At 35.8% G+C, this 19,775-nt stretch overlaps 1 protein-coding gene across 4 annotated transcripts in view; it reads left to right on the plus strand.

The window, feature by feature from the left end:
• The window catches only part of ELP2 (elongator acetyltransferase complex subunit 2), a 39,511-nt gene that overhangs the window by 3,926 nt on the left and 15,810 nt on the right, over nucleotides 1–19,775 (plus strand). The window contains exons 3-13 of one of the 4 annotated variants that reach the window (XM_054583539.1): nucleotides 3,299–3,369; nucleotides 6,980–7,136; nucleotides 7,721–7,798; nucleotides 9,471–9,535; nucleotides 10,293–10,359; nucleotides 10,824–10,964; nucleotides 12,279–12,374; nucleotides 13,601–13,722; nucleotides 13,910–14,041; nucleotides 17,104–17,253; nucleotides 19,158–19,346. In XM_054583539.1, coding sequence (XP_054439514.1) covers nucleotides 3,299–3,369; nucleotides 6,980–7,136; nucleotides 7,721–7,798; nucleotides 9,471–9,535; nucleotides 10,293–10,359; nucleotides 10,824–10,964; nucleotides 12,279–12,374; nucleotides 13,601–13,722; nucleotides 13,910–14,041; nucleotides 17,104–17,253; nucleotides 19,158–19,346 — 1,268 coding nt within the window. The remainder of the gene's footprint in view (nucleotides 1–3,298; nucleotides 3,370–6,979; nucleotides 7,137–7,720; nucleotides 7,799–9,470; nucleotides 9,536–10,292; nucleotides 10,360–10,823; nucleotides 10,965–12,278; nucleotides 12,375–13,600; nucleotides 13,723–13,909; nucleotides 14,042–17,103; nucleotides 17,254–19,157; nucleotides 19,347–19,775) is intronic. The other 3 variants (XM_054583540.1, XM_054583541.1, XM_054583542.1) reach the window with 3 other exon arrangements.

Below are 19,775 nucleotides of genomic sequence, written 5' to 3' on the forward strand. Positions count from 1 at the left end.
TGTGTTTTAGGTTCAATTGTTGACCATTGTGAATTTATTGCCATTTTAATGTTCATTGTTTTGGTTTTTTTTTTCCTTTATAAGGTCTTTTAGCATTTCATATAATAATGGCTTAGTGATGATGAATGCCTTTAGCTTTACCTTGTCTGGGAAGCACTTATCTGCCCTTCAACTCTAAATGACATCTTTGCTGGATAAGGTAATCTAGGTTGTAGGTCTTTGCTTTTTATCACTTTGAATACTTTTTGCCAATCCCTTCTAGCCTGTAAAGTTTCTTTTGAGAGATCAGCTGACAGTGTTATGGGAACCCCTTTGTATATAACTATCTGCTTTTCTCTTGCTGCTTTTAAGAATCTCTCTTTATCTTTATCCTTTGGCATTTTAATTATGATGTGTCTTGGTGTGATCCTCTCTGTGTTCATTTTCTTTGAGACTTTCTGTGCTTCCTGGACTTGTATGTCTATTTCCTTCAATAAATTAGGGAAGTTTTCTTTCATTATTTTTTCAAATAAGTTTCCAATTTTTTGCTCTTCCTCTTCTCTTTCCGGCACCCTTATGATTGAAATGTTGGTATATTTGAAGTTGTCCCAGAGGCTCCTTAGCCTATCCTTATTTTGGGGATGGGGGGGGGGGAATTCTTTTTTCTTCTTGCTGTTTTGATTGAATGTTTTTTCCTTCCTTATGTTCCAGATTGTCAGTTTGATTCTTGGCTTCATCCATTCCACTGTTGGTTTCCTGTAAATTTTTCTTTATTTCACTTTATTTCACTTGGTGTAATGTTCATTTCTGCCTGGGTCTTTTTTATGTTGTTGCTGTACTCAGTGAGTTCCTTGAGCATCCTGATAACCAGTGTTTTGAACTCTGCATCTGATATTGCTTATCTCCATTTTGTTTAGTTCTTTTTTTGGAGTTTTGTTCTGTTCTTTCATTTGGGCCATATTTCTTTGTCTCCTCATTTTGGCAGCCTCCCTGTGTTTGCCTCAAGGCATTAGGTAGAGCTGGTTTAACTTCTTGTCTTAGTAGAGTGGTCTATTGTAGAAATTGCTCATTGGTAAGTTGGCTGGGGTGGAACCTTAATTGCCAGGGCAGGGCAACGTGAGTGAGCCAGGTATTGGAGTCTCTGATGCTCTGTGGCTCTGTGTCGGGGAGGGCTCAGAAAGGGGTCAGTGCTGCTGCCTGGCCTCTGGAGTTTTGTCCAGGAGGAAGCTGTCCCCCATCACTCACCTTGATGTCAGACACTTCAGTTTTTGCCCATATACTACTGTTGCCCTTCACCTGCTGCCTTGGTGCTGCAACCCAGAGGGAGTGAGTCTGCATAAGTCCTAAGTCTGTTGTGGGTCCTCGAAGAGAAGACTCTTGAGAGTCCTGCTGTTTCTTCTGCTACCCCAACCCCCACTGGTTTTTACAGATAGAAGTTAGGGGGACTTATCTTCCTGGCACTTGAACACTATGCTGCGTGGTCTGGTTTGAGGCTTGGATACCTTGTTCCCGAGGTATCCCTCCTGATTTTTATCTACCACATGTGGATATGGGACCTCCCATTCTGTGTCTCTGCGTCTCTGTCCCCCCTACCCTTTGGATGAATATGACTTATTTAATTCCATGGTTGTCAGACTTCCATACAGCTCAGTTTTCTGATGATTCTGGGTGATAGTTGTTTTGTAGTTTAGTTGTAATTTTTGTGGTTGTGCAAGGAGGCGAGGCATGTTTACTTATCCTCAATCTTGACTCGAAGTCCCCATGAACATTTATTAAGAGCATTCTGAGCTAGGTACAAATGCAGGATTTCCTGAATTAGTGAGACTCTGGTATGATTTTATCTGTGGCATTAAAAGAAGTTGAATAAGCTACTTATTTCAGTTAGTAATGCAGTTAGTGACATTAGGTCAGTAGAAACTGTTAGACAGTAGAGAGTGGCTGTTAGTACAGATATTAAAACATAATTGTAATTTTATTAATTGCCACCAAATGACATCACAGACTACTTAAATATCAGTATAGAGATTCATTATAAAATATTAATTTGTGCTTGTATATTTTATTTTCCCTTTAAAAGTGAGGTTACATAAAGCAAATTGCTTGTACATCACTAGTTTTAACTATTAGGATTGATTTCCTCTAAGAATAGGACTCTGCCACCAGATATTTTAGCTATTCTCTCTAACCTATGTATCAGGTACATTGTAGTAATTCTCAAAGTCACGTAGTTAGATAAATGGCTTAATTTCTCTGATGCATAAAGAAATTAAATCCCAAGGTCACGGCTGTCTGACAGCAGGGTTAGGATGAGAACCTGGGATTTCTGAGTTCCTATCTAATGCTTCGGACAGTCCCCAGCTGCTGCTAAATGTCTGGCACATAGGCCAGAAGAAACAAATAAATAGCAAATTCAAACCAAAATTATATATTATTTCCCCCTTTTAAAAAAATCTAGATTGAGCCCTGGCTTGTGTGGTTCGGTGGATTGCGCACCGGCCTGCCAAGCAAAGGGTCACCCATTTGATTCCCAGTCAGGGCACATACCTGGATTCCCAGTAGGGGGCGTGCCAGAGCCAACCACACATTGATGTTTCTCTTCCCCTCTCCTTTTCCCTCTGTCTAAAAATAAATAAATAAATAACTTCTGAAAAAAGTTATTTGAAAAAAGTCTAGATTGAGGGACATTCTGTAAAACAACTGGCTGTGATGCGCATTATCACACAAAAAGAAGGGAGTAGGAAACTATTCTATGTTAAAGGAGACTGAAAAAGATGACAACTACGTACGCAATATGTGGTCACTATATTCTGAATTTAAAAAGGGTTATAAAAGACATTACTGGGACAATTTGGAGAAATTTTTTCTGTATTATATCAAGATACTGTATCACTGTTAAAATTCTTGAATGTGATAACTGTATTGTGGTAATGTAGGGGAATGTTCCATTTCTTAAGAGATCCATAGCAGAGTGTTCGAGGATCAGACATCCTGAAGTCTGCAACTTATTTTAAGTAATTGTCAGAAAAAAAAGGGGGTCTGTGTATACACAGGGTGGTGCAAAAGTAGGTTTACAGTTGTTTCTATGGAAAAATAATACAATAATTAATACAAAAATATGTCTCGCATACAACTGTAAACCTACTTTTGTCCCACTCTGTACATTTACCGAGAGCAAATTATTTAGCAAATATGGCAGAATGTTAACAGTTGGTGAATCTAGGTATATGGAGATCTAGGTATATCTTTTCTATAGCTTTGAAGTTTTTCAAAATAGCTGGTAAAAAAATAAAAATATTTACTGAGATATAATTTTTTACAGCTCCTTCTACTGAATTAATTTCTGGAGGATCTGATAGTCAAGTGATTCATTGGGAATTAGAGAACAATCAGGTGGGTAGACACATTTATAGTTATAAGAAATGGCTATTATATCCACTTTTATTTTCAATTTTTTCCTCCTTTCTGTTGTGTTCTTCCTTTATGAAGTTGCCTCATTCTTGCTTATCAGTAATTCAGATCCTTTGTTTTCTGTACTTCACAGCCCTATACCCATCCCTCTAAAATTTGCTCCCATATTCATATGCTATCAGTCATTTTTGTGAGTTTCTGATTATTTTGAAATAATTTTCAAGCTGTTCTTACATGGACTGTTTGATCCATTTTCAGAAATAACAAAAATTAATACTGTTGTGTTCATAGGATAGCTGTTGTCATGTGGATATAAATTTACATAATTGAGCGATGTTATAACATGCAGTGCCGGGTAGGGATGGACCTTTATTTATGGACATTTAGGTTGTTTCTAGTTGTAAGAAAAGATTAAAAGTTAAATGTTAGTACACTAGATATTTGTACCTCTGCCATACTGAAAATGAAGATGAGACAAAATCCTATTCATGAAATGTACAGAATTTGAAGACAAAATGTACTTGAATAAAGTGCAATACAAGGTAGGTGCTCTAACTTGCTGTCCCACAACTATGGTGTAGTGAGTTCAGAAGAGATTTTTAAGAGGTGGCCTTGAGTTGGTTCTTAAAGTGTGAGATGATTTCTTTTGGAGGAGATAAAGGGTTAAGAATTCTTAGTAGGAAAAATAGCATGAATAAAAAAAAGCTCAGGTGAGAAAACAGAGCACCTGCTCAGGAGTATCTGGTTTTAAGCAAAGCCTAAAATGTCTTTAAGGCTTTCTAAAATGTGTTCAGAGAATTATTCATCCCTAAATTCCATGAAAAAAGGAATCTCTGACCAATCAAATTTGGGAAACACTGTATATCATACACGTCTCTCAGAGAATCCCAGCACACACGAGCATAATGAGGGCTCCGAAAAGTTCTTTTGTGGATGAACCTGCTTATCTTTGTTGAACTTACATTTCCCAAAATTGTTTCAAGTCTGAACTTTTTTCTTTTAAATCTCTTAGCAGCCCTCATAACTTTGAGGATCACAGTTTTGGAAATGTTTCTAGATAATACATTGTGGGCAGCAATTTTAGATAAGCAGAATAGGAGATGATCCTATGGGAATTTGAACACTTGCTTTAAGAGTTTGTTCCTTATTAGCAGGCATTTGGAAGTCATTGATGATTTCTAAGAAGAGAAGTATGAATATCAAAAGATTAATCTGACAGCCATGTGACAAATTAAAAACTGGAAAAAATGTGAAGGAAGGGTTTTTTTTAAGGATTTTTTTATTTACTTTTTTTATTTGAGGGAGAGAGAGAGTGGGGAAAGGAGAGAGAGAAGAAGAGAAACATCAATGTGTAAGAGATACATAGTTGTCTATACATAGTTGTCTATCGCATGCCCCGGAGTAGGGATCTGGCCTGCAACCAAGGCAGGTGCCCTGACTGGGAATCAAACTGGTGACCTTTCATTTTGCAGGCTGGCGCTCAATCCACTGAGCCACACCAGCCAGGGCTGGGATGTAATTTTGAAGGAAGAATGATTTTGGTATTAATGACATAGTTATCAAAGGAGTAGTGAGCTGGTGATTAGGGGAGTGAGTAACCAGAGATGGTGGGGTTGTGTCTTGAGGCCCTGGAGAAAGGTGCTTCTACAAAGGAAATAGGCAAGTAGGAGGGAAGACATGGATTTCATGTAGACATGTCATTTAAATTACCAGGCACCCAGACTTGTCCTCTGCAGGCTGGGAAGTGGGGATTTTGGAGCCACATAGACTTGAATGAGAGCAAAAAGATATGTAGCAAACTTAACTCCTGTTTCGAAAGGCTTTGGCAGGGGAATCCAGAGAGGGTAATTTTAGCATTCACTTTTGAAACCTCGAGGTGAGACAGCAAGATTCTTTTTCTCAGTGCTTCCCCAAACTTCTGTCAGGAGAGAGGACTGCAGGCTAAGCAAGTATCTGATGGCAGACAGCAAGCTTAGCTTGAGAGGGGCCAGAGGAGTGAAACAAAACAGGGAAGAGAGGAGAATCAATGGTGTAAGGAGAGATGAGGGAATAAGAGGAAAGGGCCACACATTGTAACCTTAGGGACTTAAAGGTTGTTTTCCATATGCATTTCCATGTACACAGGTGCTCAACACACCTTGACTTATGATAACAGGAAATAATTCTAAGCTGGTATAATGAGAGTTTCAAGTTTGTGAACAGTGAGCATTGTCTTTTAAAATGCTGGTGAACTTGAGAGATTTCTTTTGTTTAATTTTGATGGTTGAAATACAATTCTGCTTAAAGATGTGAAGTATTTTCAATAGATTTAATTTTTTAAGGTATAATGATACAGAATCATTTAAAAAATTTATAGGAAAATATAAAAATATATATAAAATGTCAACAAAGTTAATATTCTAATGAACATTGTCCAGATCTATAGTTACATATGTATAATTAGACGTACCATATTTGAGTTACTTAAAATGTTTTTTCAAAGAAGACAGAGGTTAATGATGAAAGGAAGTTAGTGTATAAACCCTGATGCGTAACTGTTAATTACTTTCTGGCAGAGTTCTGCCTAAGTAATTGGAAAAACAGTTGAAGAGACACTTAAGGAACAGAAGACAATTTATAGAAGATATCTCTCAAAGGAAGTGGTGCAATCTCATACATTTCAGAAGTCTAAGAAATACACCTAAAATAGCAGAAATGATGCCACAGTAAAGAATCTTGCAGGGCAAGCACGTGGACTTGATAAATGGATTACCAATTCTGTTTGCCATTTTTCCATTTTATAGCCTTGATTGATTCAGGCAAGATCATAAGGGGATGCTAAAAATACTTGGTAGCCGTTTGATGGAGAATAGAATATTTAACCCCAAAGTATAATCTCATATATTATCAACCAAAAAAATTTAACTTCACAGTGAAAAAAATCTGTCAGACACTACCTTTACTAGGATCTAAAGGTTAACTTCATTAAAATTGGGACAAACTGACATCTTATGATGTAATGCACTTAGGTAGTAATGATGTCAAAATGTATATCCTGAATCTGTTCATGAGAAAACAGACTAATCCAAAAAGGAACATTCTACAAAGCTGGCCTATGTTCTTCAAAAATATCAATGTCATGGATGCCTTTCCATGGTAATAATCATACATTTCTCTATATTATCCTTTTTATTGACTACAGTGTATGCCTACAATAATTAATTTAATCAGTTCCCTCTTAATAATTTTTGGTTGATTTTTTTTTTACTATTATAAAGAGTGTGTGATCGAGGCCTGCATCTTCCACCAAAAACAATAAAAAATTTAAAAAAGTGTATGATAAATATCCTGCATTTGTCTTTTGTTATTTGTTACACTATTGCTATTAGCGCCTAAGAGTAGATTCTTAGATGTGAGATTACTGTGTCAAGGGTATGCACATTTTATATGTCATTAATATGGTCAGACAGACTTCTCCGAAGTTTACATTCTCATCAATTGAAGGGACCTATTTCTGAGTCACAAATTTTAACAGTACCATTAATCCTATGATTCCAGTTAAATGTAGATGACTGTTTCATCATAATTTTTTTGTCATTTTTTTCTCATTCAGCTTTTAAAAGCTGTCCATCTCCATGGCCATGAGGGACCTGTTTATGCAGTGCATGCTGTTTACCAGAGGAGGGCATCAGATGTTGCATTACATACACTGATCGCTTCTGCAGCTTCCGATTCCACTGTTCGAATCTGGTCTAAAGAGGGTTCAGAAGGTATGTTTAGAGGCATTATAATCCAAACCAATGAAATAGTAATTATCAAATGAATGACAGCCAGAGGAGCAGACATATAATTAAATTTTTAGTCTTTCAAGCAGCTTTAAAAACATTGTAATTCTAATCTAAATGTTTATAGTTTTTATACTTCTTCAAAATTCCTTATATCAAATTATGTGTTAATGTAAATTTCCTCAGCCAAGGTTGTCAAGCTTGTGGGCCGCATGTGGCCCAGGATGACTTATGAATGTGGCTCAACACAAAACCATAAATTTATTTAAAACCTTTTTTTTGCTCATCAGTTTTTGTTAGTATTTGTGTGTTTAATGTGTGGCTCAAGACAACTCTTATTCTTCCAGTGTGTCCCAGAGACACCAAAAGGTTGGACACCTTGCCCCTTTTCATATAAGTAATTTTGTTCTCTGTAACCTTGTTATACATTGACCATTTAAGTTCAGATAGTCAGTAGGGGCTCAGGATTGACTTCTGTTGTCTCCCTGCTGATGTGATGATGCTACCCAGCCTTTCTCGGTAGATAAGCTCAGAGTTAGTTATTCGTGGTGTTTTTCATTATTTTTTAGTAACATGCCTTCAGACCTTGAACGTGGGAAATGGATTCACTCTGGCTATCTGCTTATCTTTTTTGCCTAATACTGATGGTGAGTATCCTGTTAAGTTCATATTAAAAGAGCATTCTATATTTTTATATCTCCATATGAGCAGAACCTAAAAGAAACATACTGAGTTTCAATTTTGTATCTAAATTTTTTCATGAAAAGGTCAAGACCTAGGTAATACACATTTGTTTTCAATATTCAAATGATCTCAGCATAGAACATAAGAGTAAGGAAGGCTGTTAGGAACTTTGGTTGTTGATTAAAATCTACCCCAATAAATCCAATTAAAAAAATTAAATGAGTTAAAATATAATCAAGATTGAAACTGCTGTTTATCATACACAGGGTCCAGCAGAAGTAATGCCTATTTGAGTGTGGTTGGTAGGGTAATAATATGGGTGTAATAACTTACAGTTTTAATTTGAACATTTCCCCTAAAATGTCGTGTGGTGTGCTTGAGTGTGATACTGTTATGTTACAGAATTACATGCTCGTGATTTTGTAATAAAAGAGTTTGTAATAAAAAGGGGGTGTTATTTGTGCCAGTCCCTGAATGTTGTTGATGTATGTAGATCTAATGTAGGAAAATTGTCTAACTCTTCAGAAGGCGAAGGTCTGGGATAAGTTGAAAAAGTACTGAAGATGGACCATGAACATTTTGTTCAGGAGAACAGCCCCCTTACGTCCTACATGATGACATTTTTGCCTCTTTTACCTCTTTTGCTGTGAAACCCACCTGTCCCTCTCTTTGATTATCCTTCACAAAGATGATAACCAGTGTGAGTCAGTCTCTGTGCCTCCTCAGTAATCTGGAGGACAGGCCTGATTGGAGCGAGAGAGGAAGCTACCAGCCTCTTGCTTTTTGGGGCAGGAGCTGCAACTTCATGGTTTCCTGTAATGCCTCCACTTTGTGCGAGGGCTCCCTCAGAGAAGGAACTCATACATTCTGGTTTCATAACTGGATTTAATTTCTTTCCATATACCTCAAGGCTAAGTGACTGGAGTTTATTATTTTTGTTTTTAGTGCATTTAAGGTTGAAAATCTTTGAAAAACCCACTGGGTTGCAAGGCGTTTCCTTAGAAAAAGAATTCCTATTTTATTTTGCTCTACAGTCATTATGGCTCTCCTTTGGTAATGTAAATTAGTTTTTTGTGCTATTAAAGAGAACCAATTTTACAGTTGCAATTTGCATAGCTTTTAATCTACACATTTACTTACATGCTCTTTTATGTGGTTTTCTAATTGCTTCAGGAATTTTGTTTTACTATTGAATTCTCAAACAAAATATAAGGTCCTTAAAGTAACAAACATACCATTACACCTTTGTGCAGTTACCATGATGCCAGGCTCATAGTAGCTCTTCCATTTTATTATTCAGTTGGGCTGAATTTTCATATTAGTTGTCTGGCTGACAGTGAAAGTGATCCCAGCTTGCTCTTGAGCTTCCCTTTTCACTGTTCCTTCTATCATAAAAATACATCTAACAGAGAAAAATAGTCCATCAGTAGTCATTCATTACCAGGTATCCAGTTAATAGAACATTTTAGAGTGTTCACTTGATTCCTGTAGATATTTATTGAGCATTTTCAGTTTATTCAGTGATGTGAGAAATAGAAGTCAAGGTTCTCTATTTAGAGTTTAGAATCCAGCATAGGTGATAATCATAACATATAATGGAATACTTAACAGTGAAAGCGTCTTTTTTCCCCGCAGTACCAATATTAGCATGTGGCGATGATGACTGCAAAATCCGCTTATTTGTTCAACAAAATGACCAGGTAATTAATGATGTTCATTAAGGGACTGGTATTAGCTTCTGCTTAATTACATTTTTTAATATAGACTATTTCGAGATTATAGAGTTTTAGGAATGTTCTCATCTAAACCAAAATAAATCAAGAGGAATATTTTTTTACAATTCTTTGTTAAATGATTTCCTACTCTGAACACCAAGCAACTGCTTCCTTAACTATCAGGTCCAGAATTATTAGGGAGAAACAGGTCCTTAGGTGGGGGAAGGAGAGAAGGAAGATACTGTGGTAGTGTTTTTTCTTTAAAATTTTAAATGACAGGTATTATACCTACAGTCTCTGGTATAGTGTTTGTTTGTCCTTCTGAGTTTTATGTACACTGTGAGTGGTTAAACTGGGGGAAGGAATTTCTAGAAAGGGGATTGGTTAACTCTAGGCTCATTTATTTGAAAATGGAGATAATTGTTTCTTTGCATTGTGTAAGACAGTTTAAAATGGTTGTGAATGTCCAACTGCCCAATTTTTATCTGTGTTACATCATAGCAGATACCATTCTAATTTGTAAACATTTAGAGTATTTGACATCTACAAATACGGCCTACTCAGCATTACTCAATTAGATGACTGAGACTTTTCATATGAGACCTCCATCTAATGTCTAATCAGATGTTCTCAGTTTAAAAAAAAAAAGATTCAGTAGGACTGGCTAAGACCAAATGAAATCAATGATATCCATGAAAATATTAAATTCTTACACCAAACCTGATGATTTTTGTCTTACCAGTTTCAGAAAGTGCTTGTTCTTTGTGGACATGAGGATTGGATAAGAGGCGTGGAATGGGCAGCCTTTGGTCAGTATGAAATTTTGCTGAAATACATGTGATAGGGACAAGTGTGTATAACTTCTAAGAAAGCAGCCTCCTATATTTTAATTTTAAACATTTGTCCCCATTAGAAAAGAGGATACTTATCCCTTCTAATAACTATTAATTGGGGTGGTAGAAGATGAAACAAGTTGATCTTTAAAAGAGGACATGAGCTGACTATTCTACATGCAGGCATTCTTGAGAAGCTCTTTGAAGATCTGCGTAGACTGTATATGGGAAAACCACGTGGTACAACCATTTATTAGCATTGCATACATATTTGTCAGTGCTAGTAAAACTGAATATAGGTCCAATGTAAGAAGGGTAAGGAAGCAAAGTCTATTTTTTCCCCCAGGAAATCTAGAAACATGTATTATAGAGAAGCAGGTCTTATACCTTAATTTAAGAATATAGTGTTAGAAAAATAATAAATTTTGTTTTTCAATTAGGTAGAGATCTTTTCCTAGCAAGCTGTTCCCAAGATTACTTGATACGAGTATGGAAGCTGTATATAAAATCGACATCATTAGAAACTCAGGATGATGATAATATAAGACTGAAGGAAAGTACTTTTGCTGTGGAAAATGAAAGTGAGTAATAATGAAAATACTTGGTATTACTAATACTTAGGTCTGCTAGCTGATTCATTCATATTTCACTTTATACCTATGTGAAGATTTGTTTTTCAGAAGTATCAGAGCCCTACATGAAATTTGATACTATGCATTTTCCCTTTTTTTATTTTTATGGAATAGAGTTATTTTTGATATAAGAAACTTATTTTTCTTCAAAACCATATTAGTGAGAGTTTTAAAAATTGGCTGAAAAATATATATATATTTTTTAATCTTCACCTGAGGTTATGTTTATTGATTAGAGAGAGAGAGAGAGAGAGAGAGAGAACACCAATGGGAGAGAGAAACATTGGCTGGTTGCCTCTTGTACGTGCTCCCACCAGGGATCGAACCTGCAGCCTTTTGGTGTATGGGGTGACACTCCAACCAACTTAGCCATCTGGCCAGGGCAACTGAAAATATTTTTAATGTTTTTTCAATAAATTGTATAATGTTACTAAATTTGTAATTTTAGCATAGAACGATCTAAAGAAATAATGTTAATTATTCATACCTTCATTGGAAAATATTTTACAAGACAAGCTAAATCCCTTCAAGTAGTGTGTAATCCTGATTTTCTTATTGTCTGGCATCAGAACAACACCCCTGCGTGAGGACTTGATTCTGTTGAATAATTTTTGGATATGTATCTAATCGTAAAGTTAGTTCTCAGTGAACATTGTTCCCCCAAGAATTCTCTTTTTTGTCATTACTCTTCTTGGTTATAAAACCTATAAGAGTTGAGATTTTGGTAACAGTTTTATGGGGGGAACCCAGAAATAACCAGTATCTTATGAGTAGCTATTCCCAAACTTGAAATTTTTTGTGATATTTTTATTAACTATTTTGTTTGAAAGGTCACAATACTGACTTTACTTCCTTTTCTTCTGCATTTATTTTAATTAAAAAAAATGGTATTCTAGGTTATTATACTGTGATCATGAGTGAGCATAGCTAGGAGGCTGGCATATTCGTTTTTGCTTTTAAATTGTAGTATAACAATAGCTGTTCCAAAAAATATTTAAAAGAGAGCATATTCCATCATATTTATTTTCGACTGGGTTGAGACAAAGGTAGAGAAAAATTTATCTATAGACCTTTTCTCCTCCTGTAATTTTGAACAGTGGGTGAAGTTAATGAAATTTAGAATGCATGTTCTTTTTATTGACTAATAAATCATGTTTTGTTGTTTTTTCTTTCTGGATATAAATGTACAAATGAATGGTTATGAAAATGTTTCTTTTGGAAGAGCTTTGAAGAAAGAATACTTCTTCATTGCTTTTGCTACAGGTATTAAAACAGCATTTGCGGTTACTCTGGAGACTGTGTTGGCTGGTCACGAAAACTGGGTAAATGCAGTTCATTGGCAACCTTCATTTTACAAAGGTAGGAAGAACAACATACACATATCCCTCGTTTCAGTTAAATCTCACTCTGCAAATAAATAAAGTGGAGGATGTTTTTGAGTGTGATTAGAAATCTCAAACGTAAGACATTTTCAAGTTGACAAAGTGTGATACTTCAGTCCTGTTCTTCAGGACACTCACTTGCACTGCAACCTGTACCCGTATATTGGGCCAAATACATGGCAGCAAGAAGACAGTTTGACTGTGGGTGCTGGGCATACAATGCAATATACAGATTATGTATCATAGAAATGTATACTTGAAACCTGTACGATCCTAACCAGTAAATTTAATAAAGAAAAGAAAAAGTTGTACTCCTGAGTAAGAAAAGGATGATTCCTGCCATGATCCTAAAACCACCTCATTCCTATTAACTTTTTTCCTGGAAAGTGTTAGACTAGTCTTTATGGGATTTAAGAGAAATTGACTTTCAGAGAAACTTCATTGGATTCTTTACCCTTAGCAATATACTTTTTTCACCCTTGGCAAAAAGTTGGTAATAATGACACATAATTTATGAAAAAATAAGACTCCCCCCTCCTTCCTGTTGCCCTTAACTTTGTTTATGGAGTGATGCATGCTCAAACTGGGGCTAGGATGTAGAGCTGAGTAAGGCACAGCCTCATATTTTTCCCACAGCCCCTTCCCAACACAAAATACAGAATATCAATAATATTCAGGTAACCACCATTTAGCTTTTTATTATACTATGCCTTATTTGCTGCAGTTAAAAAAATTACATATTATAGATGTTGAGGACCCCTGTGTATTTTTTCCTGAATCCTTGCCCCTCCATCCTTCCCCAGTGGCAACTAGAGTACTGAATTCAGGGCATTAGCATTCCCATTCCCATGTGTTTTTGTACTTGAACTACACATATATGTAGCCATAAACAATAGTTTTACAGCCATTAAAATGATATCAGTGTGTACTTACCCTCTTATAACTTGCCTTTTTAGCTTAACATGCTAAACATTTGGAGTTACATCCATGTTGATTCATGTAGCTCTGGTTGTTTATTTTTATTGCATTTCAACATTCCACTGTCTAAATATACCCAAACTTGTCTACCTGTTCTACTGGTAGATATTTGTGTTGTTGCCAACATTTTGATATCGCATTGCTGAAGTGAACGTTTTTGCAGAATCTATGATAGTTTTTTTTTGCTGGTAATCTACAAACATGATGCCTCTTGAAAACGTAAAGAAACTAGTTTATGTTTTTTAGATGGTGTTCTGCAGCAGCCCATGAGGTTGTTATCTGCTTCAATGGATAAAACCATGATTCTCTGGGCTCCAGATGAAGAGTCAGGAGTTTGGCTAGAACAGGTAAAAATGTGAATGTTTAAGGAATAGAAAATTGGATTTGAAAATGAATATTTAATTCCTAGAGCTGCCAGTGTTCACTCTTTGTATATGTTAAGTAAGTGAAAACATAATCTCTGGAATCAATGGTTTCTATTGTGAGAAATATGGACTATTTATTATGAATTGTTTTCTCTTTATTATTGCACAGGTTCGAGTAGGTGAAGTAGGTGGAAATACTCTGGGGTTTTATGACTGCCAGTTCAATGAAGATGGCTCTATGATTATCGCTCATGCCTTCCATGGAGCATTGCACCTTTGGAAACAGAGTGCAGCTAACCCAGTAAGAAAAGCACTTTTAAACAAAGTGTTTCTGATCAAGTAGAGTGAATCTGACTGAAACCTAGGTTAGCAATGTTGTTTTACTTATAACACTCTACAGAAACATAGTAGAGGTATTTAAGTTCAAATGACATCACTTCTTTTTGTAAACATATTGTAGTTTACTAGATAACAAGCTCATGCTTTTCTAAGGATAAAAACATTTCTCCAGAATTTATTGTCATTTTGAAATTTGCGCATAGATAAATTTTCTACATAAGTTTAAGCTATATAGATTTTAAGTTCTCCCTTTAAGCTGTAAATAAAATTTTTATGGGAGTTTTTCCTAAACTGTTTAACTTCCCTGTCTTAAAGAAGGTAACATAGTTTGATACTTTTTTTGTTGAATGACTAGGAACTCCATAGATAATTATTGAACAAATGACTGACAAAATGACATCCTAAGAACCTGTTATTTTGTGACAAATAGATTGATGCTCTCAGGGACTGTAAATATATTTAATTCTACATGGCCCTCCAAATAATGAACTCTTTTAGTTTTTCCTTATAATTTTTTGTCTCCTCTCAGAGAAGAGTAGTCTTCCTCTAATGATGCTCAACGTTATTTGGTTTCTTACTTTCTGATTTGCTTCTTATCTGCTGCTTGGGGAAATGAAATAGGAACATAGTAGCTAAAAGCACAGGCTTTGGAGGTAGACATCCTGGGTTCTCATTCTACCCAGCACGCACTTACCAGCTGTGTGTCCTTGAGGGCATTGCCTAGGCTCTGTCTCAAGTTCCTCATTTGTAAAATGTGGATAGTAAGAGTACCCATTCATAAGATTTTTATGATGTGCCCTGGCTGGTGTGACTCAGTGGATTGAGCATGGGGACTGCAAAGCAAAGGTTCACCAGTTTGATTCCCAGTCAGGGCACATGCGTGGGTCGTGGGCCAGGTCCCCAGTAGGGGGTGCCCAAGAGGCAACCACACATTAGTGTTTCCCTCTCTTTCTCCCTCCATTCCCCTCTCTCTAAAAATAAATAGATTTTAAAAAATTAAAAAAAACAAGTTTTTATGATTCTTACATGAGTTAATATTTGTACAGTGTAAAAAACAGGGCCTGGCATATGACAGTTTTAAAGAAGAAGTATTTGGGGGAATAGATTTAATTTCATTCCTAACTCAGAGTTCATTTGAGCTGTATTTCAGGTGGTCTTTGGGAACCTTCATAGAAGAAAGCATCAGATGAGTAATGAGAGACTCAAACCAGAAGACAGAATTTCACTGTACTTGGGCTTTTAATTTGGTTTCAAATTTATAATAGCTACATTCAAGTATAGAAAGTGATTTTTTAAGCTGACTTCATTTTTTAGAGCAGTTTTAGGTTCAACGAAAAAATTGAGCAGAAAGCATGAAAGGTTCACATAGACTTCTTTCTCCAAACATACACAACCTGCACTGTCAACATCCCAAACCAGAGAGGTACATTTGTTACAGTGAAGAGTGACTTTTAAAAACAAACACTGCCCTTTAGGACTTACAGTGGAAGACTGTACTGATAGTGCAAAAGTGCTGCCTTTTGTTCAGAACTTTTTGGAAACTTTCATTAATGCTAACTTTAGAATCAGTTTTTATGTCACAGAGGAAAGTAATAGCATTTCTTTGTCAAAGCCTTTTTATATTTATTTATTTTTTAAAATAGATTTTTAGAGAGAGAAACATTGATTTGTTATTCCACCCATTTATGCACTCATTGGTTGCTTCTCTTATGTGCCCTAAGCAGAGATTGAACCCACAACCTTGATGTATCGGAACAGTGCCCAAACCAACTGAGCTACCTGGCCAGGGCACCTTTTTATATTTTTGATCAGAAAATAATATAGCTTAACTTAATCACTGACCCCTTTCATCATACTTGGCTTTGAATGGTCTTTTAGGTATTTAAACAAGTTTAATTTTCCTCTTAAAACGAGTTTACCACCACTTGAGGTTGATTCAGAAAAATGCTGTGTGGACCAGGCATATGACTTTTCTGTATTTCATTGTCATTGTTAATTTTTTTAAAAAGATTTTATTTATTTATTTTAAAAGAGAGAGAAGGGAAGGAGAAAGAGTGGGAGAGAAACATCAATTGGTTGCCTCTTGCACATGCCCCAAATGGGGACCAGACCCGCAACCCAAGCATGTGCCCTGACCAGGAATCAAACCAGTGACCTTTTACTTTGCAGCACAACACTCAGCCAACTGACCAATGTTTATTTATATTGTGCCTGGTACAGGCTTCCTCAAAAGTGGACCAGCTAGGTTTGATTCACCCTTCTGTCTTGTACACTTGCATTCCTTTTACTTTGTAAAGAAATACATTGAGAGACACATTCAAAATCTACTAACTCATTTTATATGGTGCTCTTTTCTTATTTAGTTTAACAAATAAATACATAGTACCTAGTACATGCTGGCATTGTTCTGTGTGCTTTGCAAATATAAACTCATTTAATCCTTATAAGGATTCTGTGAATTAGGTAATTTTACAGAAGAGGTAATTTAGCCACGGAAGGGTTGAATAGTGCCTGGCTTCTAGGAGGCACTTAATAAATAATGAATAGAGGGGCCCTGACTGGTGTGCCTCGGTTGGGCATTGTCCTGCAAAGCGAAAGGTTGCCAGTTTGATTCCTGGTTAGGGTACATGCCTAGGTTGTGGGTTTGGTCTCCAACTGGGGCATGTATGGAAGGCAACTGACCACTGTTTCTCCCTCACATTGATGTTTCTCTGCCTCTCTTTCTCCCTCCTTTTCCCTCCCTCTAAAAATAAATAAAAAAATAAAATTTAAAAATGACAAATGGAGGGGAATTTCCCAAAGTTACTGCTTTAAAGGACACAGCACAGTTTAAATGTTTAGATTCTAATATGCTTGACTGAAAAACAGATTTTATAATTTTAATAATCCATCTTGTTTACTTAGCTTTTCACCTTGGTCAGGTGCCTCAGTCTTTCCCAGTAGGAGAGTTTAGGGCTGAAGGCATTATTCTGAGTGGTAGTGGTCTTTGATTATTTTGATGTATCATGAGCACTTTCATTACAGCGAGAGTGGACTCCAGAGATTGTCATTTCTGGACACTTTGATGGTGTCCAAGACCTAATGTGGGATCCAGAAGGAGAATTTATCATCACTGTTGGTACTGACCAGACAACGCGACTTTTTGCTCCATGGAATAGAAAAGGCCAGTCACAGGTAAAATATCCTCCTACTTGACTGATCCGCTTTGAAAAATATCCATGAGTATGTGAAAAGTGGAGCAACATCACTAGCCATTGGGGAAATGCAAATCAAAACCATAAAGAGATGTCACTGCACACCCCATAGAAAGGCTAAAGTGAAAAATTCAGTAACAAGTGGTGATAAGGATACAGAGCAACTGGAACTTTCATATATTGCTAGTGGAAATGTAAAAAGATACAAGCACTCTGGGAAACCATTTGGTATTTTCTTCAAATCTTTTACATGCACATCCTCTTTATAATTCAAATGTTATTGTCAAAACGTATTTAATTTAGTTCACACACAGTTTCTATTAGGCCTTGTGATTTAATTAGGAAACATTATCAAATCTGCAGTACAAGCTAATTTCTAAAGCCATATAGTATTAGATAATAGTGGTTGAGGGTGGTTTTTGTTTAGGAAACTTTTCAATCTTGACGCTGAACTCAAAAAAATAATAAAACGTTGCCAATGGTAAGCCAGTGAATTGTGCAGTGCAATAGGGAAAAGCCAGCGTCCTCAGCTTCAATTTCTGACAAAAATTCACGGAACCTGAATGTGAGTCAGTCCATGAGAGCTGACAGAATTTGCCGCTGACACTATTGTTTCAGTAGCATGTGACAGATTCAAGTTAAGAGTTGAGGACATGTGGAGTAATATTACAGTCAATTGAAAAACAAGGCAAATGATTTGGAGTGATTTCCTGCTGCCATTGATTTGTTACTAATATGGCTCAGTTGTTTATATATAATCCATTAAAAAGTCAATAAATTGGACATAACAAAAGTGTAAAATTTTTGCTCTTTGAAAGATACTATCAGGAAAATGAGAAGACAGGTCACAAACTGGGAGAAAGTATTTATGTATCTGAGAAGGATTTATATCCATAATACATATAAAGCTTTTCAGAACTCAGTAATAGGAAAATAAACAATCCAATTAAAAAAAAAAAAACAGGCAAAAGATTTGAATAGATATTTCTCCAAGGAAGACATGGCTAGAAAATAAAAATAGGAAAAGATTCTCAATACCACTAGTCATTAGGGCAATGCAAATTAAAGCTACATTGAAATACCATTGCACACATATTGGGATGATTAAAGGTAAAAGACTGACTAGAACAAGGGAGTGGGCAAATAGAACTCTCATATGCTGCTGTTAAACGTATAATTGCTTTGGAAAATACTTTGGCAGTTTCTTAAATATTTAGATAGGCATCTTCTATATCATTCAGCCATTCTACTTATAATTGCTGTTTGCCCAAGAGAAATTGAAGCTTATATCCATACAAAGACGTGTACACAAATATTCCATGACTGCTTTTGTAGTAAATGACATAACTGGAAACAACCTAAATGTCTTATCAGCAGGTGGAGGGATCAACAAAAGTAGTGGTATGTTCATACAAGGAAGTAGTGGTATATTCATACAAGGAAACAATGAAAAGGATCGAACATTGATAAACACAACACCATGGATAAATCTGTCCCATGGTCGTATCTCCATGGCATATTACAGTGATTTTCAGTTGGTGTGCCGGAAGAATTTTTGAAATACGCAGTGCTTGACTAACCGGGAACTGACCTTTTCCATTAGATTGTCAAATTAAAAAAAAATGAAAACAGCCAACACAACAATAGCCGTCTGGTGTGAATGAATCAAAATTATACCTATTTTCCTTCTCAGATTGGCAAAAAATACATTTTTTTGGAGTACCACAGAATTTTAGAAATTAGCTTATGTGTGCTGTGAGATTAAAAAAAAGGTTGAAAATCACCGGCATAATGAATAATTTTGTGCCTGATATTTTGCTTGTTGAAAGGATTCATTCTTTTGAAATGTTTTATTGTTTTTGTTTATCCTATTTTAATACTCAGGTAACTTGGCATGAAATTGCACGGCCTCAGATACATGGATATGACCTGAAATGTTTGGCAATGATTAATCGGTTTCAGTTTGTATCTGGAGCAGATGAAAAAGTTCTTCGAGTATTTTCTGCACCTCGGAATTTTGTAGAAAATTTTTGTGCTATTACAGGCCAATCACTGAATCATGTGCTTTGTAAGGTGAGTATCTCTCTAAATGTTTTAACTAAATCTAATCACTTCATTTTAATTTTTGAAATTTTTGCTTAAGGCTGTAAAGAGAATATATGGGTAGAAAGGAAGTTAAGTCATTTAATTGGCTTGACAAACTTGTGTGAACTGTGGCATGCAGTAATTTAAATATTTAATATTAAAACCAGAAATTTTGTAACAACTTTGTCCAAGACACTAAAAAATCTAAATGTTAAATTAAGATATGAATACTATATACCATCACTGTGCTGGTTTTGATGGTTAGCATATAGTTTCATATGAGATAATTTGATATAAATTGCCGCGTTTGAGCCACTTACTGGCATTTCAAATGGCACTCTGTAAAACGTTTTAAAAATATTTGATTATTTAAACATGGTAAATGAAAATACGATGACTGCCTTTCTGGGAAATATT

The sequence above is a fragment of the Pteronotus mesoamericanus genome, unplaced genomic scaffold (assembly GCF_021234165.1).
Source record: "Pteronotus mesoamericanus isolate MK-2021 breed Mesoamerican mustached bat unplaced genomic scaffold, CSHL_Meso_final contig_74, whole genome shotgun sequence".
In the NCBI taxonomy this organism is placed as follows: Eukaryota; Metazoa; Chordata; class Mammalia; order Chiroptera; family Mormoopidae; genus Pteronotus; species Pteronotus mesoamericanus.